Source organism: Mauremys reevesii, linkage group 3 (assembly GCF_016161935.1).
Source record: "Mauremys reevesii isolate NIE-2019 linkage group 3, ASM1616193v1, whole genome shotgun sequence".
Lineage (NCBI taxonomy): Eukaryota > Metazoa > Chordata > Testudines > Geoemydidae > Mauremys > Mauremys reevesii.
Window position 1 is genome coordinate 168,110,709 of NC_052625.1, and position 25,809 is coordinate 168,136,517.

The 25,809-nt window shown below is 38.0% G+C and overlaps 1 protein-coding gene across 15 annotated transcripts in view; it reads left to right on the forward strand.

Moving 5' to 3' along the window:
* The window catches only part of CSMD1 (CUB and Sushi multiple domains 1), a 1,616,238-nt gene that overhangs the window by 1,584,087 nt on the left and 6,342 nt on the right, over window positions 1–25,809 (forward strand). For 14 of the 15 annotated variants that reach the window (XM_039529053.1, XM_039529047.1, XM_039529050.1 and 11 more), the window contains 6 exons: window positions 3,327–3,438; window positions 4,922–5,101; window positions 6,872–6,916; window positions 12,760–12,921; window positions 14,908–15,020; window positions 19,529–19,616. In XM_039529053.1, the coding sequence (XP_039384987.1) occupies window positions 3,327–3,438; window positions 4,922–5,101; window positions 6,872–6,916; window positions 12,760–12,921; window positions 14,908–15,020; window positions 19,529–19,616 (700 nt within the window). Of the gene's footprint in view, window positions 1–3,326; window positions 3,439–4,355; window positions 4,440–4,921; window positions 5,102–6,871; window positions 6,917–12,759; window positions 12,922–14,907; window positions 15,021–19,528; window positions 19,617–25,809 lie in introns of those variants that run through there. The other variant, XR_005595828.1, reaches the window with a different exon arrangement.

Below are 25,809 nucleotides of genomic sequence, written 5' to 3' on the forward strand. Positions count from 1 at the left end.
TCCACCTGTATCACCAGTTCCCATTAATATATGGATCATAATTGCACCAACTCACACTCTATCACTGATTTCTCCAGAATATATAGTTTCTCTCCTCATTTACTATTGAAGGCACTGGTAACTCTTTATGCCTATTTTGGTCTTAGGTTGCTCAGGGTTTCATTTCTAGATATAACTACTTGTAGTAATAGAACCTTGACATCATAAATGCTTGCATCACTGTGTCAGGTCAGTCTGATAGGATAGAATGCAGTTTTTGGATGCTACTGATGGAAGGGGAGGTATTTTGCAGCTGTGATTATTTGAATATCCAGTTTTAGTGAAGTACTCAATAGGACACCACTGCTGGGAATCAGCTTTTAACAATCTGTAGGTAGATGACCTCATTAGAGAAAGATGTTCTTTAAGGTGTTTATCTGTGCCTACCAGCATCATCTCTGACTTATCTGAGTTCATTTTCAGATAGCTGTATTTCATGCCCTGCTATACAAATGCATACACACCTCCAACCCTTTCTCAGCAGAGCAATATGAAGAGTAAATTACTTTATTCCTTCTGAAGATTGAAAAAAAGATACATAACTCTATTACTGGCTTGAGCATAGACATGCCATTTTTCCTTTACCTATTTAAATCCCTTCTAGATTGACACTTTCTGTTGTGAAATTCCAATTTATGGTGAAACTCATACTGGTGTTCACTAGTATCATAATTGACAATATTTTTACAAAAAAGCAAGAGCACTTAAGAGTCAGAAGAGCAACATTCTGTTCTAGACTCTACCACCCTCTCTTTGCATGTGTTTGGACATGTCACTGAGATGGAAATTTTCAGACATGGGTGCAAAAAACTTAGGGAAGAAAATCCATACCAGTAATTAGACGTTTAACAAAAGTGTCCTAATTTTCAGACCCACTTCAGATAGAATTGGATTGTAGATGCTGTGCGCCTGGGATCATCAGGCCACCTCTCTTTAGATGTCTAAATATAGATTTTATGTTAGGCACCAACATTTGAAAATGTTGGCTTTAGTTCTTTAGTTTCTCTTACCTCTGTTCCCAGTATATACACTTACTTTGGTAATACTTGTATTCCTCTGTAGTGTCCATTGAGATCTTCAGACGAAAGGTGCTATAACTTGGCAGTATATTATTTTATTTTATATTAAATATTATTCACTTGCATGCTACATATTAATATCCATTTGTACTTATCCATATTGTTATAATCTACATCTCTTCCCTTTCTCCTTCATTAAATCTATCACCAATTCATCTCCTCTCTCAGCAAAAGCACTTCCTCAATGGACAGTTCTCCATCCTCAGTTGTCCTGACCTACTTCCTTACCTCTTGGCCCCTTTTATCAGTTCTATCATCAAATCCACCTATTCTAGATTTTTCCCTGTAATCGCCTTCTGCCATTTCCATTCTGTCATTTGTCACCAGCAAGCAAACAATATGTGTTTTAATATAGCCAAACGTACATGTGTACATCTAGGAACAGAATTAGGCTATCCTGGGAAACAGTGACTCTGAAAAAGATTGGGGGGTCCTGGGAGGTAATCAGCTGAATTTGAGCTCCCAGTGGGATGCTATGGCCAAAATGACTAATGCAAGGCTGTATTAACAGGGGAATCTCAAGTAGGAACAGAGTGGTTGTTTTAGATTGACACTTTCTGTTATGAATTTGGAATGGTGCAACTGCTGTTGGAATACTGTATAGTTCTGGTCTCCACAATTCAAGGAGCATGTTGATAAATTGAAGAAGTTTCAGAGAAGAGCCACAAAAATGATTAAAGCATTGGAAAGCCTGTTGTATAGTGATAGATTCAAGGAGCTTAATCTGTTTAGCATGACAAAGAGAAGGTTAAAGGGAGACTTGATTAAGGTCTGTAAGTACCTACATGGGGAACAGAAATCTGATAATGGGCTCTTCAGTCTGGCAGACAAAAGTATAATAAAATCCTATGAAGATAGACCAGTGGTGGGCAACCTCAGACCCGTCAGGGCAATCTGCTCATGGGCCTCAAGACTGTTTACATTGGCACAGCTGCCCGCAAATCCCAGTGGTCGCGGTTCATCGTTCCCAGCAAATGGGAGCTGTGGGAAGCAGCAGCCAGCATGTCTCTGCAGCCCACGCTGCTTCCTGCAGCTCCCATTGGCCAAGAACGGTGAACAATGGACACTGAGATCTGCGGGCAGCTGTGCTAGTGTAAACAAACTGCCTCATGGCCCATCAGTGGATTACCCTGAAGGGCCGTAAGTTGCCCGCCACTGAGCTAGACCAATTCAGCCTGCAAGTAAGGTGCATATTTTTAACAATGAGGGTAATCAACTATTGGAACACCATACCAAGGATTCTGATAGATGCTTCCTCACTGGCCATTTTAAAATCAAGATTTGATCGTTTTTTTCCTAAAAGATTCGCTGTAGTTAAAACAAAACTAATTTAAAGAAGTCCTATAGAGTGTGGTATGAAGGAGAAAACAGAGAATCACAATGGTCCCTTCTGGCCTCAGAACATATGAATCTATGAAATTCCTATCTCATTTCTTTGTTTTCTTTCCTCAAAAGAATTGTAAAGAAAGTGGTATTTTCTCACCTTTATGACCACTTTTCTTAGAACCGCCTTCTTCGCTTACAGTCTAGTGTTCTACTCTATCTAATAGATATTGAATCCCTTACTGTTTTCTCATCCCACTTAATCACAGTACATCTTTCAATCCTGTCAATCATCACTCTGCTTCTTGAGCATCTGAAGCAGAATTTAGGTAGTACATAGTCACAAATGTAGCATAAACAATTATGCCCATAATTTTCTGTATGAATTTAACTGCAGGTGCAACAGCAAGAGATCTTTTATCATTGCAGAGGATAGAATTTGTATTTTCCTATTTTCTTTTTAAACAACTGGCTTACTAATACATATAGTGAGAAAAAAATCTTTAAAAACAGGTTTTCTAATTATGGTGAGTCAAATATAGTGCAATGTGTAGTGATACCATTTTGGTCATTTGTCACACATTTTAGTTGCTTCTGTCACACATTGGTAGACTAGAAAGTTGAGAGTGTATAGAGCGTAGTTCCTTTTCGTGTGTCCAGTCTGATCCACATTTTTCCACCTATCATTGTCAGGTAAATTCAGTTTTACCATCATGGATGAGACTTTGATTGCATAAGGAAAAAGTCTAAATCTGTAAACTGCAAACTTATGATATATGGAAGAATTTTTTTTTAAAATCTCTCTAGCAGCATATCACTATGCTGTCAACTGATTAGAAATGCTGGTTTCCTGTTTTCTCTTATATTCTACTTTTGATCCTGCAGGTTGGAAGCACAGTCTTTTTCAGATGTAGGAAGGGTTATCATATTCAAGGCTCTACTACTCGATCTTGTCTTGCAAACTTAACTTGGAGTGGTATACAGTCTGAATGCATTCGTAAGTCCTTTTTTTTCTTTAAAATTTACATGTGATACAGTCTTTGACAGAGAAATAAATCAGTACACTTTTTAATCTCATGTGGTAGATAATATGCAACACACTTCCCACTGTCTCAAAGTCAGAGTTTGCCAACAGAGACTATGTAGTTTACTGCAGTAGTTTACTATTCTAAGTGTAGCAGTACATTTCTGTGTGTCAGGTGCCATGGTGTGATGGCTGTTGACAAATGGTATCTTTATAACTGTGCCCACTGTCAACTCTATTGGGCTAAATTCTGCTTTCAGTGACACCAGAGCAAATCTGTGATAACTCTACTAAAGTTAATGTAGGTTTTTTGTGTTTATATGGGTGTCATTGAGAACAGAATATGGCACACTGTATGTGTAGGAACATTTTGTTGGCTAGTCTTCTGTGAGCTATGAAGTATGACTCATCACTCCACAGCTTTTCTGGACTCCAAGTGGGAAGCTGGAAGATCAATATATTTGGATTTCTGTGATGGTTGGAGTACATCAGTGAACTGCTCCAATAAAATACACTGATCTAATATAAAAATAATACATTAGAGCAGTGACTCTCAACTTTTCCAGACTATTGTACCTTTTCAGGAGTTTGAGTTGTCTTGTGTACCCCACAAGGTTCACCTCACTTGAAAACTAATTGCTTACAAAATCAGACATAAAAATACATAAGTGTCACAGCACACTATTATTGAAAAATTTCTTACTCTCATTTTTGCTATATAATTATAAAAAAATCAATTGGAATATAAATATTATACTTAACTTTCAGTGGGTAATATATAGAACAGTTAAATTACCTCCAGGAAGACCTCTGCTTACCTGCAGGGATACATGTACTCCTGGTCGAGAACCACTGGTTTCGAATGACCTTAGATTCTAATCCCATTTCAGATTAATTTTGAGATGTTATAAATGGACAAGTGGAGCAGAAAGATTGAGACGTCTATTGCAACAATTTCTGTTATACCCAGTGAAGTATGATAAAACCTTTCTATGGAACCTTTATTTCATTTGATGTTTATAATGACTTTATTTAGCACAATAATCACTGTAATTTTCAAGGTTGTTTCAGACACTGAATTTATGTGATGCTTGAAGCTATGACAGTACAATACAATACTGATCACCGAATAATTTGCAATGGCATGTGCCTTGTCTTTTCTTCCTTTTAACTCTTTTTCTCCTTTGTCTTAATAATGGATCTTCAGTGTACTGTGTAGAAATAGATGATATTAGTAGGAATCATTATTTCCAACTTCCCACAACACAACAATAAATCACAAAATCTCAATGTTACTTCTGCTCAAAATATAAAAATTGCTTGCCATTTTTTAAATGGTAGAAAGTTTGCTAAGTGAAAATGAATGGATTGGCATATGTTTGTTCTAAATTCTGTAAATAGATACTGTGTACAACTGTTTGCTGCCACTTTTGCTAACTCTAAAAACCCCTTTCAGCTCATGCTTGCAGACAACCAGAGACACCAGCGCATGTAGATGTGAAAGCGATAGATCTTCCTACTTTAGGTTACACTTTGGTGTATACCTGTCAGCCAGGATTTTTTCTTGCTGGTGGATCAGAGCACCGGACATGTAAACCAGATATGAAATGGACAGGAAAGCCACCTATTTGTAAAAGTAAGTTGTTGATCAAGTGATATATCACACTCTACAGAAATCAGACTAATTTTTTTCCCCAGTATAATTCTATTGATTTTAGAATGTATACCAGAGTTGAATTTGGACCAATTAATATTACAATAAAAGAAACTGTCATAATAGTGTTCAGATTATGACATAAACTGAGCAAACCAATTCATACAAAGTGAATGTACCATCCTGAACTCACTGAGGAAAAAAGTATAGCTACAGATAATAAAAAAAAGTTCAACCAAAAGACCACAGTTTGTTCAAAACAAGCTGTCACTTTTAACTGTGCATTTTCTTTCTTATCTCAGTTTGTGTCAAATCTTATGTTCTTTAAATATTTTTTTCAGTGCTTAATGTACAATATTTGTAGGCTTTTAACTTTTTTTTAAGGTTCTTTCATAGCAGACTGGCTTCTGAAATCATGCAGGTATGTTGGCTATATTAAGTGCATTTTTTTTAATCCATGGAGGATGTGTTTCCTTTGAAATAAAAACAAACAATAAAACTCAATGAAACTGAAAATAAGCCATTGGGCCAAATTCTGCTCTGGATTACATAAGTGTAAATCTGATATAATTCCACTGGCATACTCTGGATACAGAATTCTGAAAGCGAAATTTGGCCCTTATGTTTAATTTGATTGTGGTTTGTAAATCTCTTTCTCTGCACCATTTAAACTTCTACCAGTTTTAATTAACAAAAAACAAGAAAACCCAGACTACATGCTATGGGCTAGCAACCTGTAACATTTTGTTTAATGCAACTTACAACTGTAGAAAAGAACTAAAAATGTGCTTAATGTACATAGACCTTTTTTGGTTTTGCTACGAGACTTGAGTGTGCTGTTCTTTTAAACACTGCTACCAAGAACTGTGACCTAGACATAAAGCTCTTTGTATTCCATTACCAGTTCCCTGCAAAGTAATTTTTAAGGGTGCTATATATCACTAGTTTGATGAAAAGTTGTTTGAGCAATATTTTTAAAGTGCAGCCTTTCAAATGAAGCGTAAGACTTTTTTTTCCCCTTGTTGTTTTTTAAAACCAGTAAACAAAATATTTAAAAAGCTGTCCAGTAGTGTTCATATGTACATGCAAGCTAACAACCAACTAGTTTGAGTTGACATATAGCTGTTATAGGGTACAATTCACCCCTGTGCAAAGAGTTCACACAAAGTATACCACTTATATGTTACTCAAATCTTCAAAATAAGACATAAGTAGTGCATAGGACTTTTGAGAGCTCTTTTGCACAGGGGTGAATTTCACACTGTATGCCGGTGAAGAAAAAGAGTACACAACAGAATAATCTATCTGCCTGACTTTTGTATTTTTCAAGCACCTAACAATATGAGGCCGGAACTGCCATATCCTTAGCATTATTCACTAGTAGTTTAATTTTTATTTAATAAGTTATTAATCTTGCATAGATACATAATTCATCCTCACTATAAGGCTCTCTCTTATAGCACTGGGACTGATATAAAACAATAAACTTTAGACCTGAATACATTAAATACTTACCTCTGTAGTCAACAAATTTACCACAATAAAAGTGCTGGTTTCCAAGGCTTTCTTTCCCCCAATGAATGTGTGGGAGTGTATGGGTTTGAATCTGTAATATGTTCTAGTTATTTTAACTTTAGTTATTTCTGTTGCAAATATAGGAGGGATAATAGCTTTAATCAAGCATTATGTTTTAGCATTCTATAGAAAAATAAATATGTTCATAAAAATGATAATTTGTTTTTTTACTTGTAGGTAAAGGAGTGAGAGAAGTTAATGAAACAATAACTAAAACTCCAGGTTTGTATACCAGAACAGTTTTAGATCTAAATAAACTAAATTGATTTGTACCCTAGTATGTTTTGGGTAGTAAAACTATTTCTAACAGTTAACTTAATTATTCCATTACTCATCACAAAGGAAGACAACTGTCCTGGATATTCATAAGAATAACTGGCATGTAAAGCCTACTCTCTGAAATTCTTTCCATAGTAACATCATTTTTATATAGTCATTTCTCATACAACACCAGCTTTTGGAGCACTGTACAAAGGCGTTGTTAAATCAAAAGGATAATAGAGTATAAGGTAGACAGGAAACAAGGAAAGGTAGTTTTATATTAGTGTGTTCTAATGGAGAGCCTTATAATGAGGATAGAATGTAATTATATAAGGTTAGGTTTGGTCATAAATCCATCAGGCTTTCACATTGTGAAAGCTCTGGCAAGCCTAAAAAAAAATAAAAAATACATTTGAGAACTTAGGTTGGCCTCCATGCCACAGAAGTTGGATGGATTTTGAACTGAATTTTACCTACATTTGATTATATGCTTCTACCAGAAATATAAAATATACATCTTTGGAGAAATTTTGGTACTCTACACTTTTTCATATTCAAGCATTTTCACTGACCTACTGGACATGTTAGACTTAATTTTTTTTGTGGTCTCTTTTTATATAGACAGAAACAACGATGAGTCCTTGTGGCACCTTAGAGACTAACAAATCTATTTGGGCATAAGCTTTCATGGGAGTAAAAATAACTTTTATAACTTTTATAAAATATAAAATATTTTTTCCTCCCTTGATATCCTGCTGTTAATTGAATTGACTCATTAGGCTGACCTCACACTTGGTAAAGCAACTTCCACCCTTTCATGTATTTATACCTGCTCCTATATTTTCCACTCCATGCATCTGATGAAGTGGATTCTAGTCCATGAAAGCTTATGCCCAAGTACATTTGTTAGTCTCTAAGGTGACACAAGGACTTCTCATTGTTTTTGCTGATACAGACTAACACGGTTACCACTCTGAAACCTATATAGACAGAGTTTTTCAACAAACAATTGAGCAAAGGCCTGCCCAGAATAATAGAGCACTTCAGGAGCTGCTCCCAAGTTGAAATCTTTGGCCTTGCTGCTGAGATTGCTAACAGGAGTGTCAATTGAGATCATACATGAGTTCATTTCACCAATTTTTACAGTAATCACAATAGTATACAGTGGACTGTGCATTCATGCTGGAGGCTCTTGGCTGTACCTCACTGCACAGCTAAGGGATGCATTAATCAGCTACTGCATGGTCTATTGTGTTTCATTGTCTAATTAAAATACAGCTAAAGTTCACTCAGAGGCTGTGTCTCGAACTATATTCACCAAGCAGTGCATTAATATCATTAATACAGACCACCTCGTGTTGTTTATAGTCATTTAAGTAACTATTTTAAAAATTCATTTTTATAAAATGAAAGATTATGATTATTGTATGTCACTAATTATAACATTGTTTACTCAAACAATTCACAGTAAACAACAGTAATAAATAGGGGGAAAAGTTTTAAGATATATTTCACTAACTGCAGCAAAAAGTCCTGTGGCACCTTATCGACTAACAGACTTATTGGAGCGTGAGCTTTCATGGGTGAATACCCACTTCATCAGATGCATGTAGTGGAAATTTCCAGAGGCAGGACCAGACTTCAAAGAGAAACTGCTGATCTTCAGTTCATCCCACCCAGGGCTTTATCAAGCCAGGACTTAAAAACCTCTAAGGATGGAGATTCCACCACCTCTTTAGGTGACCCATTCCAGTGCTTCACCACCCTCCTAGTGAAATACTGTTTCCTAATATCCAGCCTCGACCTCCACCCACAGCCAAGCTCCATCCTCTTTGGAACCCCCTTAAGGTAGTTGAAGGCTGCTATCAAATTCCCCCTCACTCTTCTCTTCTCTTCTGCAGACTAAATAACCCCAGTTCCCTCTCCTCGTAAGTCACGTGCTTCAGCCCCCTAATAATTTTTGTTGTCCTCCCCTGGACTCCCTCCAATTTGTCCACATCCCTTCTGCAGTGGGAGGACCAAAACTGGATGCTATACTCCAGGTGTGGCCTCACTAGTGCCGAATAGAGGGGAATAATCACTTCCCTCAATCTGCTGGCAATACTCCTACTAATAACAGCCCAATATGCCATTGGCCTTCTTGGCAACGAGGGCACACTGCTGACTCATATACAGCTTCTTGTCTACTGTAATCCCCAGGTCCTTTTCTTCAGAACTGCTACTTAGCCAGTCGGTCCCCAGGCTGTAACAGTGCATGGGATTCTTCTTTCCTAAGTGCAGGACTCTGCACTTGTCCTTGTTGAACCTCATCAGATTTCTTTTGGACCATTCCTCCAATTTGTCTAGGTCACTTTAGACCCTACCCCTATCCTCCAGTGTATCTACCTCTCCCCCCAGCTTATTGTCATCTGCGAATTTGCTGAGGGTGCAATACATCCCATCATCCAGATCATTAATAAAGATGTTGAACAAAACCGGTCCCAGGACCGACCGCTGGGAAACTCCGCTTGATACTGGCTGCCAACTAGACATCGAGCCGTTGATCACTACCCATTGAGCCCGACAATCTGTCCAGCTTTCTATCTGCCTTATAGTCCATTCATCCAATCCATAGTTCTTTAACTTACTGGCAAGAATACTGTGGGAGACCTTATCAAAAGCTTTCCACTGCTTTCCCCATATCCACAGAGATGGTGACCATCTATATGAAGTGGGTTGATTTCCCCCTAATTCTAGTTTATCCTTGCAATAATAATTAGCATTTATATAGTATTTTAAATCTTCATAGTATCTTATAAGCTTTATCTAATTAATCCTTATAATATCCATGTAAAATAAGTTTGAAAAAACAAACACTGGGCTCAGACTTCAGCCATGTTTCTTGCTGCTTTGCACAGCCTTTTCCCAAATAGCTAAAAAGATACTCTAAAGGAGCAGCCATGGATTTACCCTAAGCAGAGCCAGCATAGGTGTCTCTATCCCACCTGCTTCTCTCCCTCACCGCCCTCACATAGCGGATGGGGAGGGCAGGGAGCAGCATGCCATGGGTTGGAAAAGGGAGGGACAGGCTGGAGCACATAGTGCTCCACCTGATCCTTGCCTAGCTCAGTGATACCTATGAATCATAGAATCATAGGGTTGGAAGGGACCTCAGGAGGTCAGCTAGTCCAACCCCCTGCTGCAGCTGCTTTTTGGCCAACCCAAGATTGGAGGAACAGAAATATATCTTACAGTCACCTTCCCCCCACTTCCTCTGCTCAGCTGCACTAAGTGCAGCTGAAAATTGAGCCCACTATATCATTTTGGATAAAGTGACATACTATAATTGACAGCTTTGCTCAACAGTAATTGCAAGGGTGTTGAAGCCTAGGTGAGGACTGAGGTATATTGTCAGGTCTTTCATGGGAATCTTGCACAGAACCTCTCAGTATTATAGCAAACTCATATCAGTACTACTTGCCTCTGACTTTCCTGAACCATAAATTCACTTGTGCATATTTAATAAAAGGAAAAAGCAAATAAAATACTTTTAATACGTTTTTAAAGTATCAGGGTTTCTAATCTGCTATCACAGAGAGCCACAATTGTGACATACCTACGGAAAGAGAAGTACCCCAGAACAAGAAGTCTAGGAATCCTACTGAAGAATTAGATTTAGGATTTGCAGAATCTAATATTAATACCATTATTTTCATGCATTTTACAGCTTTTTAAAGATAGACTTGATTTATTTTTGTTTGGATGTAATGGTTGCCCAGCAAGCTAAATATTACAGCATTGTTCTAGTATATGTATATATATATAGTAAATAGTAAGAGTTCAACAATAAAATACATTGGGAAAAAGTAAATAAGGTTGTAATATTTTGTTTGGTTTTTGTTATATAAGACCCCAATCTTGAAATAAGATCTGCATGGGAGGATGCCTGTGATTCCACAGAGCCTTATTTAAGACAGGAGTACTCCTTCTATGCATAGGGTCCCACTCATGAAGATGATATTGCTGGACTGGGGCCTAAGATATTAGAGTAATAACTATATTTATATTTTTTCAAAGCATGTTACAGTTAACCTGAGAATTTGTTGCTCATGTTTGTAGAGCTCCCTGAAAGTGAAAAGCATGACGGAAGTGCTAAATATTAATACTCAGTATTATTAGGACCGAGATACGAGCAGCAGAGCCAGTTGGTGACTTTTTTTTAGACGGTTAATTGCCAGTGCCATGCCATAATAAATATGAGGAAAGCATTCATATGATTTTATTGGTCTATATTACATTTTGAAAAGTTAAAATTGTCTAAAGAAATACACTAAACTTAGTTGGTCACTTCAAGAGTTAAACCGGGGAGAATAAAATACTGTACTCTTCCATCAGCAGCATCTGGCTATCTGGTGGGCACCATCTGTAGAGTCCCAGTGAATGTGAGGTTACAATAGTCTCTTGATCTGTCAGTTGGTTTGTGATGCTATGAGACTGGGATTCTAGCTATTACTTTTTTAAATAGCTTTTTTAAAATCAGCAAAGAGTCCTGTGGAACCTTATAAACTAACAGACGTTTTGGAGCGTGAGCTTTTGTGGGTGAATACCCACTTCGTCGGATGCATGAATGAATCATTCATACTTTGTAATATCCCCTTGAAAGCTTTAAAATGAAGATTCTCTAGTATGGAAGCAGCCCAGAATCACATGGAGTATCTGACGTCAGTCCCCATATTCCCTTACCTGTTAGGGGTTTTGCATGCTGCACAGGCAAGAGGAGGATCCCTTCTCTCTCTACTTCATCCTGGCATCTTAAATCAGACCCCCCTCATCTCAAAAGTATTGCCACAGAGTTGTGCCATTGAGGGATGTGTGTAGGAGGAAAATGGGCATGTAGGAAGAGTATAGGAGGAAATGAGAATCCCAGAGAATACCTCTTCCACAAAATTCAAATATTTTTCCCTAATGGATTTGTTCTCTTCTGATTTTATTTTATATGTGTTTTCTTTTTATTTTCAATTAGTGAAGAATACTAAAAGTCACCTCTACCAATTTGTACACATCTTTGCCAAATATTTAAAATTCAGTCTTTAATAACTTAGAAATTCAACAATTTCACTGCTACCAATAGCAGAGAGTGGGGTGGGGTGGACGGAATAAAAACAGCCAAGAAAATGAACAAAAATACCCACTTCCCACATACCTCCACTCATTATTCCCTTCCTAGCCTGCTTGGGAGAACAGATTCAGGCTATTTCAGACTAGGGGAAAAGTAAATTCCAAATGCAAAGGACTCTCACCTTGAACTGAAGGAGTTCCAGCTCTAGCATCTCCACTGAGTACCAATAGAGTAGTGTGGCATGGGGAGGAAGCTGGTCTCGGAAGTCATTTAGGGCTTTCTTACAACACCATTTTAAACTGCACCTGAAATCCACTAGCATCTAGTGCAGCTCACAGAAGACTGGTTGAATGTGCTCATGGGGGAGACAGGACTTCCAGCAGGGCAATCTCTACAATAGGTCCTCTACTCAAGAACTTTCTTCTTTTTTTCTCAGTCCCGAGGAGAAGGTTTGCTGGGCACATAGACTGATGGGTTATTATAATGACTTTTATTGTACCACGCAAGCATGATATTATGTGAAGCTGTGCAGGAAGTTCATGATATACATTGTCTCTGATACTGTATATCTTTATGTAAAAGCACTCAGAACAATGCATGGGTGCTTTAATGTGAAGTTTAATAAATAATGACAGATGAATAGATTATTTTACTTTACTTTTGGTTTGTGGTGATTTATTCCTTTGTTTATTGCTTATTTGTTCAGTTCCTTCAGACGTGTTTTTCATAAATTCATTGTGGAAAGGATTTTATGAGTATCTAGGGAAAAGGCAACCTGCTACTCTAACAGTTGACTGGTTCAATACTACAAGCAGCAAGGTGAATGCCACATTCATTGAATCATCCAATGTACAACTTAAGTTATCAGGTAGGTTTAGAATTAAGTAGTAGAAATATCTGGTTTGTTGCTTTTTCAATTGTTCCAATTTGTCATATTTTCTGCTGTTGTAAACACTAAACATCAAAATTAGAATCACATCATTAATATCTTCTAACTGATGATATGGGTCATTTATGCACTATGTAAAATGAAAATCGTGACCAATATATTGTCATTAAAAATCTGTTCAGTGTGTTTTGCAACAGTAACAATGGTAAACGTAGTGTCCTGCTCAAATTCCAGCTTGGTCAGTTACATTTTGCCTAGTTAAATTCTCCCAGAGTTTGAAATAATGTATTTGTTTCATTTCTTGTCCCAAGCTGTTGTGCAGTGACACTTCGTGCTATTGAACCATTGTCATGCTAAACTCTGAAGGTGGTTGTATTTCAGTGGTAGGCAAAGTCATCCATACCATATATAGTTTATTCTGCATTTTAGGATCTGTTAGGATCAAAAGGTCTATAAAGGAAGATATTATTTGTTTATTATTTTTACTTTGTTTTAAAGGAGAGACATCTTGATAACAGCCTTACATAAAATGGGTAGGGTTAATTACAGAGTATAGTAAGTTATGTGTTCCTTTCTGGGATGCTAATTTATGTTCTGATCTAACAGTCTGATCAAATTTATGTTTTAAATGGCCATTATCAGCTAAGATGGTGCATCTTTCCTGGTCGAATGTAAGGGGCAGTGTTGCAGCAGTTATCTGCCACATATAAAGGCATCTTTCATTTAAATTGGTGTTTACTATAGTAATACAGTACTTCATACAGCCCAAGGCAAGGAAGGACCATTGTGATTATGTAATCTGACCTACTGTATAACAGAGGCCATAGATTTTCCCAAAATAATTCCTAGAGAATAGCTTTTAGAAAAAACGTCCTATTGTGATTTAAAATTGTCAGTGATGGTGAATCCAATCAATTGTTCCAGTGGTTAATTGCTCTTTCATTAAAAATGTATGCCTTATTTCCAGTCTGTTGGGGTAAAACACACCTCTCTGAAATTTAAACTGACAGTGTTATTGCAACAAGGCAGGAATTCAGTACACATTTAGAATTTCTGAAATTGTCCATGGAGAAACCAGTATTCTTGCTAATTTATGGTTAAAGTCAAAGTCAGAACAAATACATACTGCTATTAATCATGTTTATTACGTTTGTGCTTAAGGGCCAACCAAAAATGGGGCCACATTGTGAAAGATATTTTACAGACACAGAATAGTAGACAGTCTCTTCCCAGAAGTGTTTACACTCTAAATAGACAAGACATACTCAGTGTACAGGAAACAGTATAATAGATAAACTGAGAAAACATCATGATGTCAGCAAACATCATGTTAGTTCCACATATTTTTTGTGACATTGGAGGTTAAGCTAAATGGAAAAGGAAAGAAAAAGGAGTGAGAGGGACAAGACAGAAAAGAAGAAGGTAATAGTGGCAAAGTGTGGAGTGAAGCTGGGGTGAAAAGACTGTAAAGAAGAGTGGAAAGGGGGAAAGGAGAAAATTGAAGCAAACAGCCACTCGGCATAGGGCAGAGAAAGTCCAGTCAAAACTGTAGAAAATTTTCTAAGTGTCCCTATGTCCCTGCATCGGCTGTTTCTGCTACCATATGTAGTCTCTGGCTGACTTCTTTCTCCAGTTTTTCCCCCAAAGCCACATGGTGGTGGGTGGGGGGAGATGAGGGGAGGCACCACCTGGGTCCAAGTGCCCCCAGAGAGTGGGGGTGTCCAGCAAGGTGCTGGGGTGAGGGATGGCTGGCCCCATTTTATCCCCTCACTGCCAGTGCAGCAGTCCCTGATATAGATACTCCTAGACTTCAAAGAATATTATGGAACTAAAGTCATATGTAGCATAGAATATTTTTCACATTAGGTACTTTGGCTCATGGAGGTCATTAAAATATGTTATTTTAAACGTTAACTACATGGGATACATGTTTAAAAGACATATTTTACACTCTTCTCTTAATAGGTGTTTACAAGAAAGAAGAGGCTCATTTGCTTTTAAAAGTCTTTCAGATTAAAGGACCTGTGGAAACTTTTGTAAGCAAGTTTGAAAATGATAACTGGGCACTAGATGGCTATGTAAGTAAATCAGACTCTATAAATATGCTTGCTTGGCTTAAGGCAGCCTCTAGTTTCCTATATCTTTTTATTATGATTGTTGAACATAGCAATGTATAGAACATACCCATATTTTTTTCTTTTTCTAAGATAAATGTGTGTCCCTAGCCTCTGTTTGCCAGAAGCTGGGAATGAGCGACAGGGGATGTATCACTTGATGATTACCTGTTCTGTTCATTCCCTCTGAGACACGTGGCACTGGCCACTATCGGAAGACAGGATAACTAGGCTAGATGGACCTTTGGTCTGACCCAGTAGGGCCATTCTTATGTACTTAAATGTATATACTGTTTCCATATTCTCTGCAATATTAACATATCTGCTACACTGTAAAAAAAGGTTGATATACATATTTTCCTGTTTGTGGTCTGTTTTAGAACAAATACGTGAGGGTTTTTTTTCTTTTATAAACATCACTTTTTTATTGTTGTTCTATAAATAATTAAGTGTACTTTAATATGTTGAGGAGTATTGTTGTCTTTAAGAATGCAATAATGAAGTTATGAAGTTACAGAAATATAGGCTAATAGACCATGTATGTGATGCAGTAATTGTCTTCCCTTATTCAGGAATAACACAGCTGTGACTCAGATTCAGTAAAACCGATGTGTAGCTTTTATGCTGACATCTAGAGAGATATTTTCATAGAATCATAGAATTCAAGATCAGAAGGGACCATTATGATCATCTAGTCTGACCTCCTGCAAGATGCAGGCCACATAAGCCGATCCACCCACTCCTTAGCAAGCGACCCCTGCCCCATGCTTCGGAGGAAGGCGAAAAACCTCCAGGGCCATTGCCAATCTTCCCTGGAGGAAAATTCCTTCCCGACCCCAAATATGGCGGTCAGCTGAACCCCGAGCATGCGGGCAAGACTCTCCAGCCAAACCCTCTGGAAAAGTTTATATCATACCATTGACCCATTGTACTATTTACCAGTGTGGCACTTAATTGACCTATTGACTAAGCCCGTTATCCTATCATACCATCTCCTCCATAAACGTATCTAGCTTAATCTTAAAGTCATGGAGGTCCTTCGCCCCCACTGTTTCTCTCGGTAGGCTGTTCCAGTATTGCACTCCCCTGATGGTTAGAAACCTTCGTCTAATTTCAAGCCTGAATTTCCTGACTGACAATTTATATCCGTTTGTCCTCGTGTCCACATTAGCACTGAGCTGAAATAATTCCTCTCCTTCCCTGGTATTTATCCCTCTGATATATTTAAAGAGTGTGATCATATCTCCTCTTATCCTTCTTTTGGTTAAGGAAAACAAACCGAGCTCCTCAAGTCTCCTTTCATACGAAAGGCCTTCCATTCCTCGGATCATTCTAGTGGCCCTTCTTTGTACCTGTTCTAGTTTGAATTCATCCTTCTTAAACATGGGAGACCAAAACTGCACACAGTACTCCAAATGAGGTCTCACCAACGCCTTATATAACGGGACTAGCACCTCCTTATCCCTACTAGAAATACCTCGCCTAATGCAACCCAAGACCGCATTAGCTTTTTTAACGGCCACATCACATTGCCTACTCATAGTCATCCTACGATCAACCAGGACTCCTAGGTCCTTCTCCTCCGCTACCTCCAACTGGTGCGTCCCCAGCTCATAACCAAAGTTCTTGTTAGTCATCCCTAAATGCATAACCTTACACTTCTCACTATTGAATTTCATCCTGTTACTAATACTCCAGTTTACAAGGTCATCTAAATCTCCCTGGAGAATATCCCGATCCTCTTCCGAATTGGCAATACCCCCCAACTTGGTGTCATCCGCAAACTTTATCAGCCCACTCCTACTCTTGGTTCCCAGGTCAGCAATAAATAGATTGAATAAAATCGGACCCAAAACCGAGCCTTGAGGAACTCCACTGGTAACCCCCCTCCAACCGGACAGTTCCCCCTTCAATACTACCCTCTGCAGTCTCCCCTTTAACCAGCTCCTTATCCACCTCTGGATTTTCATTTCGATCCCCATCTTTTCCAATTTAACCAGTAATTCTTCATGCGGTACCGTATCAAACGCCTTACTGAAATCCAGATGTATTAGATCCACCGCATTTCCCTTGTCTAAAAAATCTGTTACTTTCTCAAAGAAGGAGATCAGGTTGGTTTGGCACGATCTACCGTTCGTAAATCCATGCTGTAATCTATCCCAGTTGCCATCGGCCTCATGCTCCGGAACCACTCTCTCTTTTAAGATTTTTTCCATGACTTTGCATACTACAGATGTTAGACTAACAGGCCTATAGTTCCCCGGGTCACTTTTTTTCCCCTTCTTGAATATAGGAACTACATTAGCTAATCTCCAGTCAGTCGGTACAATCCCCGAATTTAGGGATTTATTAAAGATTATCGCTAACGGGCTAGCAATATCCCTCGCCAATTCCCTTAATATTCTAGGATGAAGATTATCCGGGCCCCCCGATTTACTTCCGTTAAGCTGTTCAAGTTTGGCTTCTACCTCAGATACCGTAATGTCTACCCCCATATCTTCATTCCCATCGGTCCCTCTATCACTATTCCTTAGCCCTTCATTAGCCTCATTAAAGACCGAGGCAAAGTATTCGTTCAGATATTGTGCCATTCCAAGATTATCCCTAATCTCCACCCCGTTTAAAGTTTTAAGCGGTCCCACTTCTTCTTTCTTGGTTTTCTTCCTATTTATATGGCTAAAAAACCGTTTGCTATTGGTTTTAATCCCCTTCGCTAGGTCCATCTCCACTCGTCGCTTTGCCTTTCTCACAGCTTCCCTGCACCCTCTGACCTCAATAAGGTAGGTTTCCTTGCTGATCCCTCCCATTTTCCACTCCTGGTACGCTTTCTGTTTTTTCTTAATGACCCCTCTAAGACGCTTGCTCATCCAGCTCAGTCTAAAACTGCTACCTACGAGCCGTTTCCCCCTTCTCGGGATACATGCCTCTGACAACTCCTGCAACTTCAACCTGAAGTAACCCCAGGCGTCATCTGCCCTTAGATCCCTAAATATGTTAGCCCAGTCCACTTCCCTAACTAGTCGCCTTAATTTAGTAAAGTTAGCCCTTTTGAAATCGTACACCCTAGTCTCAGATGCACTATTGATTATCCTCCCATTTATTTGGAAACGAATTAGCTCATGATCACTCGAGCCAAGGTTGTCCCCTACAACAATTTCCTCAACAAGGTCCTCGTTACTCACCAAAATCAAATCTAAAATGGCATCCCCCCTCATCGGTTCAGCAACCACTTGATGAAGGAATTCATTAGCTATCACGTCTAGGAAAAGCTGAGCCCTATTATTATTACTAGCATTTGTTTCCCAATCTATATCCGGGAAGTTAAAGTCCCCCATGATCAAGCAGTTCCTATTAGTGTTTACCTCCTTAAAAACATTAAAGAGCTCTCTATCCGTCTCCAAGCTAGATCCTGGCGGTCTATAGCACACCCCAATCACTATCCCGGGTGAGGCTCTGGTAGTTTTCTTCCCCAATGTGACCATTGCCCAAACAGACTCTGTATTTTCTATATCTTATATGTGATTTCACTTATAAATTTCACCCACTTGTTTCAATGCCCTGGCATTTTCTTTTGCTCCATACTCAGCAGTGACTACAGCTGAGCAAATAATTTTTATTTTGCTTCTATGGTCAAACTGGAAAAATAATGTTTCAGGTAGACCTGAAATGGAAATTCTTTGTTTTACTCTCCAAAAGAAAAAAAAATGAAAAATTTAATTTTGGGTCAAACAAAACATTTTGTTTGACTGAAACCTTTTTATTTCCTGATTTTTTTATTGCATTTTATTTGTTTCCCCCACCTTCTGTTCTGTTTTTCTTTTTAAAATAGATTTCAAAAGTAAACATTATTTTGAAATTACTTTGTCCATTAAAAAAATTTTCAGATGAAACTATCTGCTAAATTCAGTTCAAATTCACAAATAATTTCAGTGGCCCCCAAAGCTGCATTTTTCGACAAAAAGTTATTTATCTGAACAATTTCACCCAGTTTAGTGGTAACTCTTAAAGATTTGTCATTTTGTACTTTAGGCAAATAGATAAAGTTTCTTCACTCTCTGCTATATTCCCTTGTGCTTTACAATATTTAGTATAGAAAGTACTCTGCATACTGAAAATGTAGAGATTTTCTAAATGCATATTCTAATTTAGTTATCTAAGTCAAGTGGAATGATAAACATTTAAGATGTTAAGAATTTCCATTGTATGCAAGACTCTTGTTCAAAATGAAAATGTCATTTTCAACTATTATTTTTTTAAAACCTTCATTAAGTTAATAGCTATGATTTTTAACATTTATAGATTGAAGCATAAATGTTACCTTTACTTGTCAAAGGGTAAAAATAACTAAACTATAACTGACTCCAAATAATTATTCTGAATCAGGCCCAATTAGAATGGCTATACTGGCAACTGCAGAAGTGATTATTACTTATTTGTTTCAGACATCTTCCTCCCATTGTCATGTCCTTTAGGTGTCATCAGGGCTTGAAAGAGGTGTGTTTACTTACCAAGGTGATATGCATGGAAAGGACTTTGGAAAATTTATGCTCCAAAGGCAAGGTAAGAATGCATTTATGGAACTACACTGTGTTTTATCTATTTGGCATTTTTAACAGTGAAGGCATCAAATGACTGTGCCAGCATCCTAATTGAAGAAAGCATATTTATTTTAGGGAATTACAGCCATAAAACTTACAAATGGTCTAAACTACTTAATAATTTAGTTGAAATGTATAATTAAAATTCTAATTGAACTATGTCATGTTACCATCTAATTTTTGATGCTATAGCAACCTAATGAGATGAACATAGGATGAACCTATGAAGAACATCAGTGCAAATGTTCATGCAGTAATATATGATGATTATTTTACTTTAAATGACCTTTTCCACGTAGTGAGGCTGTCACATATTGCTAAACCAATTTCTATTCAACCAAATAAATTATATAGTTCTGAGAGCTTAGCCCTTTGAATTTAAGAACAAAGTCAAACAGATTTTTAATATTATTCGCTATGTGTTTGCTTGTTTGTGTGCATGTGAATATGTGTTTAGGGTGGGATTCTATTTGGGTGTCCAAAATTCATAATGAATCTTAGTCTGAAGTATATTGCAGCTGTAAATTCGAATATGCTAGCAGCTGGTGAAAAACTAGGTATTCTCCCTCATAGAAGTGCCTCATCAAATCCCACTGTAGACATGATGACCTTGTGACCCTGGAACCGTTATAAAGCTGTTTAAGTACCATTACTATGTACATATACATCAACCCAGTGCTAAGGAGGCTGGAGCAAACATTCCTGTCAGTGTGCCATGTCCTTAGAAGGTGTACATTGCTATGGCTCCATTAGTTTAAATGGAGCTATGCTGTTTGACACCAACTGAGAATCTAACCCCATCACATTTTTCTAGAACTCCCCTATGTTTCCTTGCTCTATCTGTCTTTTCATCTGTGTGTGTCTGTGTCTGTATGAGTGCGTGCTTGTGTGAGAGAGAGAGACACCATGATAACTTGGCTACCTCTTCCCTGATTCTTACAGACATATTATGAAAGCAGAGCACCGGGACCTGTTCAGACATGCATCTTGTGTAGCAACCTTTGATGTCTCATATACAGTAGAACCTCAGAGTTGCGGACACCTCGGGAGGTTGTTTGTAACTCGTAACAAGCTGTTATGGGATGCTCCTCAGGGCAGACTGCTTGAAGTGGGAGCTTACTGCTCTGCAGTGGCTGCCTGGCAAGTGTGGTTGGGGACAGGCAGCTGGGCTACAAGGGTGATGAGTGAGGCACCCTGGGGCACCACAATGTCAGTGGGTGCACAGTGCAGACTGTGCGCCTTCAAACTGAACTGCTCCTCCAGAGCGCAGCATGCAGGCAGGAGCTCAGGCTCTGGCTCCAGCAGCTTACACTCCAGACCAGGTTTCAGTAGCAGGCTCAGGAAGTTTCTTTCCCAGGTTCTTGCAAGCTTGTCCCCATCTCATCCGGGGGCAGGGAGAGGGGAAAACAGTGTTCCCCACCTCCTATGTGTAAGTGGCTGTCCCACATTGTGGCAAGTAGGGGGTAGAGTGGGGACAGGCAGCCCAGATGTGCCTACCTTTATGATGCAATAGAGGCACAGTACAGTACTTGTTTGTTTGTTTTGTCTCCGCTGCCTGATAACTTACTTTTGGTTCCCCTCGGTGTCGGGTTGACCAGTCAGTCTGTTTAAGTGGTAGCCATGTTAGTCTGTAACTCAGTCAGTCTGTAACTCTGGTGTTTGTATCTTTGAGGTTCTACTGTATAGCAGCTGTTTCTTTTGCCTTAGCCATGATTATAAAGGAAAGCGTATCTCAGTCTGTTTAGCAGTAAGATCAATGATGTCATGAGAAGAATTAAGGCAACCAGCACAACAGCTTGACCTCTTGGGTTTTCTCAGTCTGCCTTTGGGAAGAAAATACCTTGCTTCAAATATCAGAGCCATTCCCAGCATCATATGGGAGCTGACTTCGGGTATAATTCCCAAGACTAACAGCAGCAGCCTCAATCTGCTTGTTACTTACAGCCCAGGTTAAGAACCTTCTTTTCAGCACCCTTGAACCTTGCAACTTGTTGGGAAGCAGCAATTTTGGCATCTCAACTGACAACTTGCAACCAAGGCTGATACTATTCTCCTTTCCTACATTTTTGTGGGGACCGCTTGGTCCATTTTGCTTCCATGTGACAGTCCATCACAATGGACTTTTGAGCTCTGCAGCTCACTTGCTCTCTGCTCAGACAGAGAAATTAAGTTTCCAGGCTACACAGATCTTAACATTTACAGGAGCCACCTTACAATCCTTCAATCAAATTGGTGGTCCGAGTTCTCAAAGAGAAAAGTGGCTATCATCTAAATCAGCAAGAAGAGCACCTTCTAGTCTCCTGTGTTGAGAGACAGCAGAAATAGGAAAAGTCTAAAGAAGGACAACAAGAAGCATTAGACTTGGAAAAAATTCCTTGTATGAAGAGACCAAAAGACTGTTTAATTTAGAGATGCATCTTGTAAGAGCTATTTAATTGTCTCTCACAGAACCCTCTCCCTTAGTGGGCTGTGAGACCAGGATTACAACTCTAGTTACAATTCATATGTAAATTAAAATATGGAAGTGTATAACTCAGTTGTAAGACCATAGTGAGATCTACTACAGAGGGTATCCTAGTTTGTTTTGAATCCTTCCCACAAAATCTCACAGAATGTTTTGGAGGCTAGTCTGCATAAATTTGATGTCAAAAGACCTTGGGTTATCACTTAAAAAGCCATCTTGCTGGTAATCCTGCTGTTTGTGTCTTTGGAGAAAAATCCAGAGGGGAAAGAAATCTCTGTCAATAAATGATCAAAAGAGCTAAAACTGTATCCACACCTGCAACAAGCGGGCTGGAGTATCAACACCAAAAGGCTGTAGCCTATTCTACCAGATAATTAGTCATCTCCATGGCTTGGTTCTGTAACATATCTTTATCTCTATGACTTGTCAGACTGCCACATAGAGTCCAGTTATCACATTTACTTAATGCTGTTATCCATCTCTGGATCCATAGGGGATTTTTGTTCTAAGAAGATTACCCTGAATCACTCCTCATTGGAATTGCTTCTTTAAAACCTTCTACCATGGCAATTTCATGAGAAAAACTTCCCAATTACTAGTTTCCTGAAAATATTGCCTCACACAGCCACAGTGAATCTTCTTTAGCATACAGTAGCATGTTCAGATTAGGAGGAGAGGAACTGAAGACAACTGTTACAAGTGGATCTCATGACTGGTATCCATGAATCCATGGGAATACTGGATACGTTTACACCCCAAGAGTAAAATTGCTTTACAAGGGTTCTAAGATTGAGAGACAAGCCTGCAAATTTTAAAGTATGGTTCTATAGAGGCAATATATTTGGAGAACTCCATTTACTGGTAGGTAACCTCCCTTTTCATATCTGCCAAATAATATTTCCTAATGAATTGAATATTGATTTTAACATCTATATAATGTTTAATAAAACAGTAATAATCTTACAGCTTGCCTAAATTACTGGAGTATATTAATTAGTCTATGAAATAAGGTAGTTTCTGAATGATAAGGTATGCTTCTTTAATAGTGAAAAGAGACTTGAATTATCGTTTAACCTGTCTATAGATGCTTTTTCTTTTTTTGTATTGCCAGGTAGATATTTTCTGTTTTAAGTCTTGCTAGCAATCATTAGTATTTGCAGAAGACTGAGAAGCACAATGGGTATTCTCATTTGTCATGATAATAATTCTGTCGGAAGAAGTACACACTTAACATCAGGGTAGTTTTAATCACAACCAGCTCTAAAGTCATTCATGATAAATAGAATAGACTATGTTGAAATAATGTTGAGTGCCTTACATGAATAAAAATCCATAAAATTGGGAATTATAGAAAAACCTTTTTTCTGGAAAGAAGACAGAATACATTTTTTCCAAAGCCAAGTCTGAACCATAGGCAGCATTTCTCCCCATGATTAAACTGACATGTGGGTGAAAATTAAGCTTTCTTAATTACAAAGGGTATTTCTGAGCCATCTAAAACAAGAAATGTCACTTGTGACATTGATAGTGTGAGAGTCCACTGCAAGAGCACATAAACCGGTTTGTATTACTGATTTGAGAGTAGGTAATAGATCATCCATAGTTAACATTTAAAAATAAAAAAGCCCCAGGCTGCTTTATCTTACTTTCACTGCTCATAGTTCTAAAAGGTCATTCTGGCAGCTGGGAACTGCTGGTGTACACACACCCTTTCCCCCACCCCTCCTTTTTTACGTTAGTGCTGGCAGTAAGGAGATGTAGGAGGCTTCCTTGGCAGCACCAAACCAGGATTCCTCTCGATTCTTCATTAGCAGTTAAACCACTGCTTTTCACTTCTAGAAGATCTGTCTATGACATTTCATTTGTAACCACTAACTTTTTCATGCTAATTTTCAAATTGGAAATAAAAAAGAATTGAAACTGATTTATGGTCTCTTACAATTTGCTCCTGTTTTACTAGTGTCACTCATTACTTTGTCAGATTTTTTAGTAAAATGATGCTGTGAGCATGATCATGAAGCTGAAAAACACCAAGTTGTAAGTTGAAAACTTAGGCTAAAATTTGCAAACTTGCTCTACTGAAAGCAACAGGAGCTTTACAACGTCTACATAGCTTTGATAGGTAATTAAGACTTCCTTGGAACATTTACCCTATGTAGTGGAAATGCCCAACTCCAGGAGAGATTTCTCTGTTTTAGACTAGCAGTAAAAAATGTGCTAATGATCACATAATTTTGATCTAGTTTAAATCAACAAAAGCCCAAAAATTAAGACTTTAGCTTTAACTTAGAATGATGACAATGTATCGAATCATAAGATCAACAAGTTAGCTTACATGTTTTCAGAGATATTGATGATGATGAGCACCATAGACCAAAGTGGATCCAAAGGATCATTTACAGCTCATTATATAGCTGTATAATTGTCATAATTACACACACTTCATTTTAAAGGCTCATCATACATATATATAATGGTAATAAAATATCCATGTAAATACACAAATGTTCCTCCCAGCAATCAAAATAGAGCAAATACTGGTGCATTGAAGACCAATAATTCTGACTTGCACATAGCAGCACTATGTTGTAGTTTGACTTCAATAAAGATACCTCAGATTAACACAAACCATGGTAAATAGTTTATTATCTTGAAAATGGTCTTCTCTTCACCATATCTTTGGAGAAATTTATAAACTGCCAGAACTTGATGGAGGATTCAGATATTGAAAAATTTATAATTCCAGTATTTTCCACCTAAGGGGTGAGCCAAGTCACCAGTCCAGCTTATCCATAGATATCAGGGAGGTTTTCCATTACTTCACTAGGAGTTGAATTGAGCCCTAAATTACACAATATAATGCTGTCCTCAGGAGCCAAAAAATCTTATCATGGTATAGGTGAAACCATGTTATATCGAACTTGCTTTGATCCAACGGAGCACACAGCCCGCCCCCCAGAGTGCTTCTTTACCGCATTATATCCGAATTCGTGTTATATCGGGTCGTGTTATATCGAGGTAGAGGTGTAGTAGCAATAAATAAAATAGATAGTACAAAAAGTGTTAGAACACTAACAAAAGTACATTTCATAAAAATATCATCATACCAAAGCAGCTTATCTGATTCCCCTTTTCCCCTCTACATTCATACTGCAAATACAGAGCTTCTGGAAGAAAGGGTTTGTTTGTTCGTAAAGTTTAGGGGGTGGAGTTGGTGTTCAAAAAATTGCTTGAAGCTGAAAGTGCTTTTTCAGCCTCCGTTATGATCACTTTTCTTTTTCATTGTAAAAATGACTCTAAAATTATCATGATACTGTCATAATTATATAATATTTTCGTAATATGTTATATAATTGGACCTTCCATTTTTTTCCTGTGAACCATTGAGTATTACATATATCTAACTTACCGTTGCCTGTATTCTCCCTTCCTCCTACCATTTTAGGGTTTGCCATATTCACTGATTATGATTGTTTTCAATTAGATTGTAAAGTCTTTGGTGTGTTTCTATGAATATAACCACCAAGATAATCCTGATGGGGGCCTTAGATCACTTCTGCAATATAAATAATAATCTTTTGTATTTTATGAATCATGTAATTTTATTAACAAAGTTAGTAAGTGTATTATTGCAGTATCTTGTAAAATAATATCATATGATGAATATTTTTAAATCTTTCAAAAATTACTT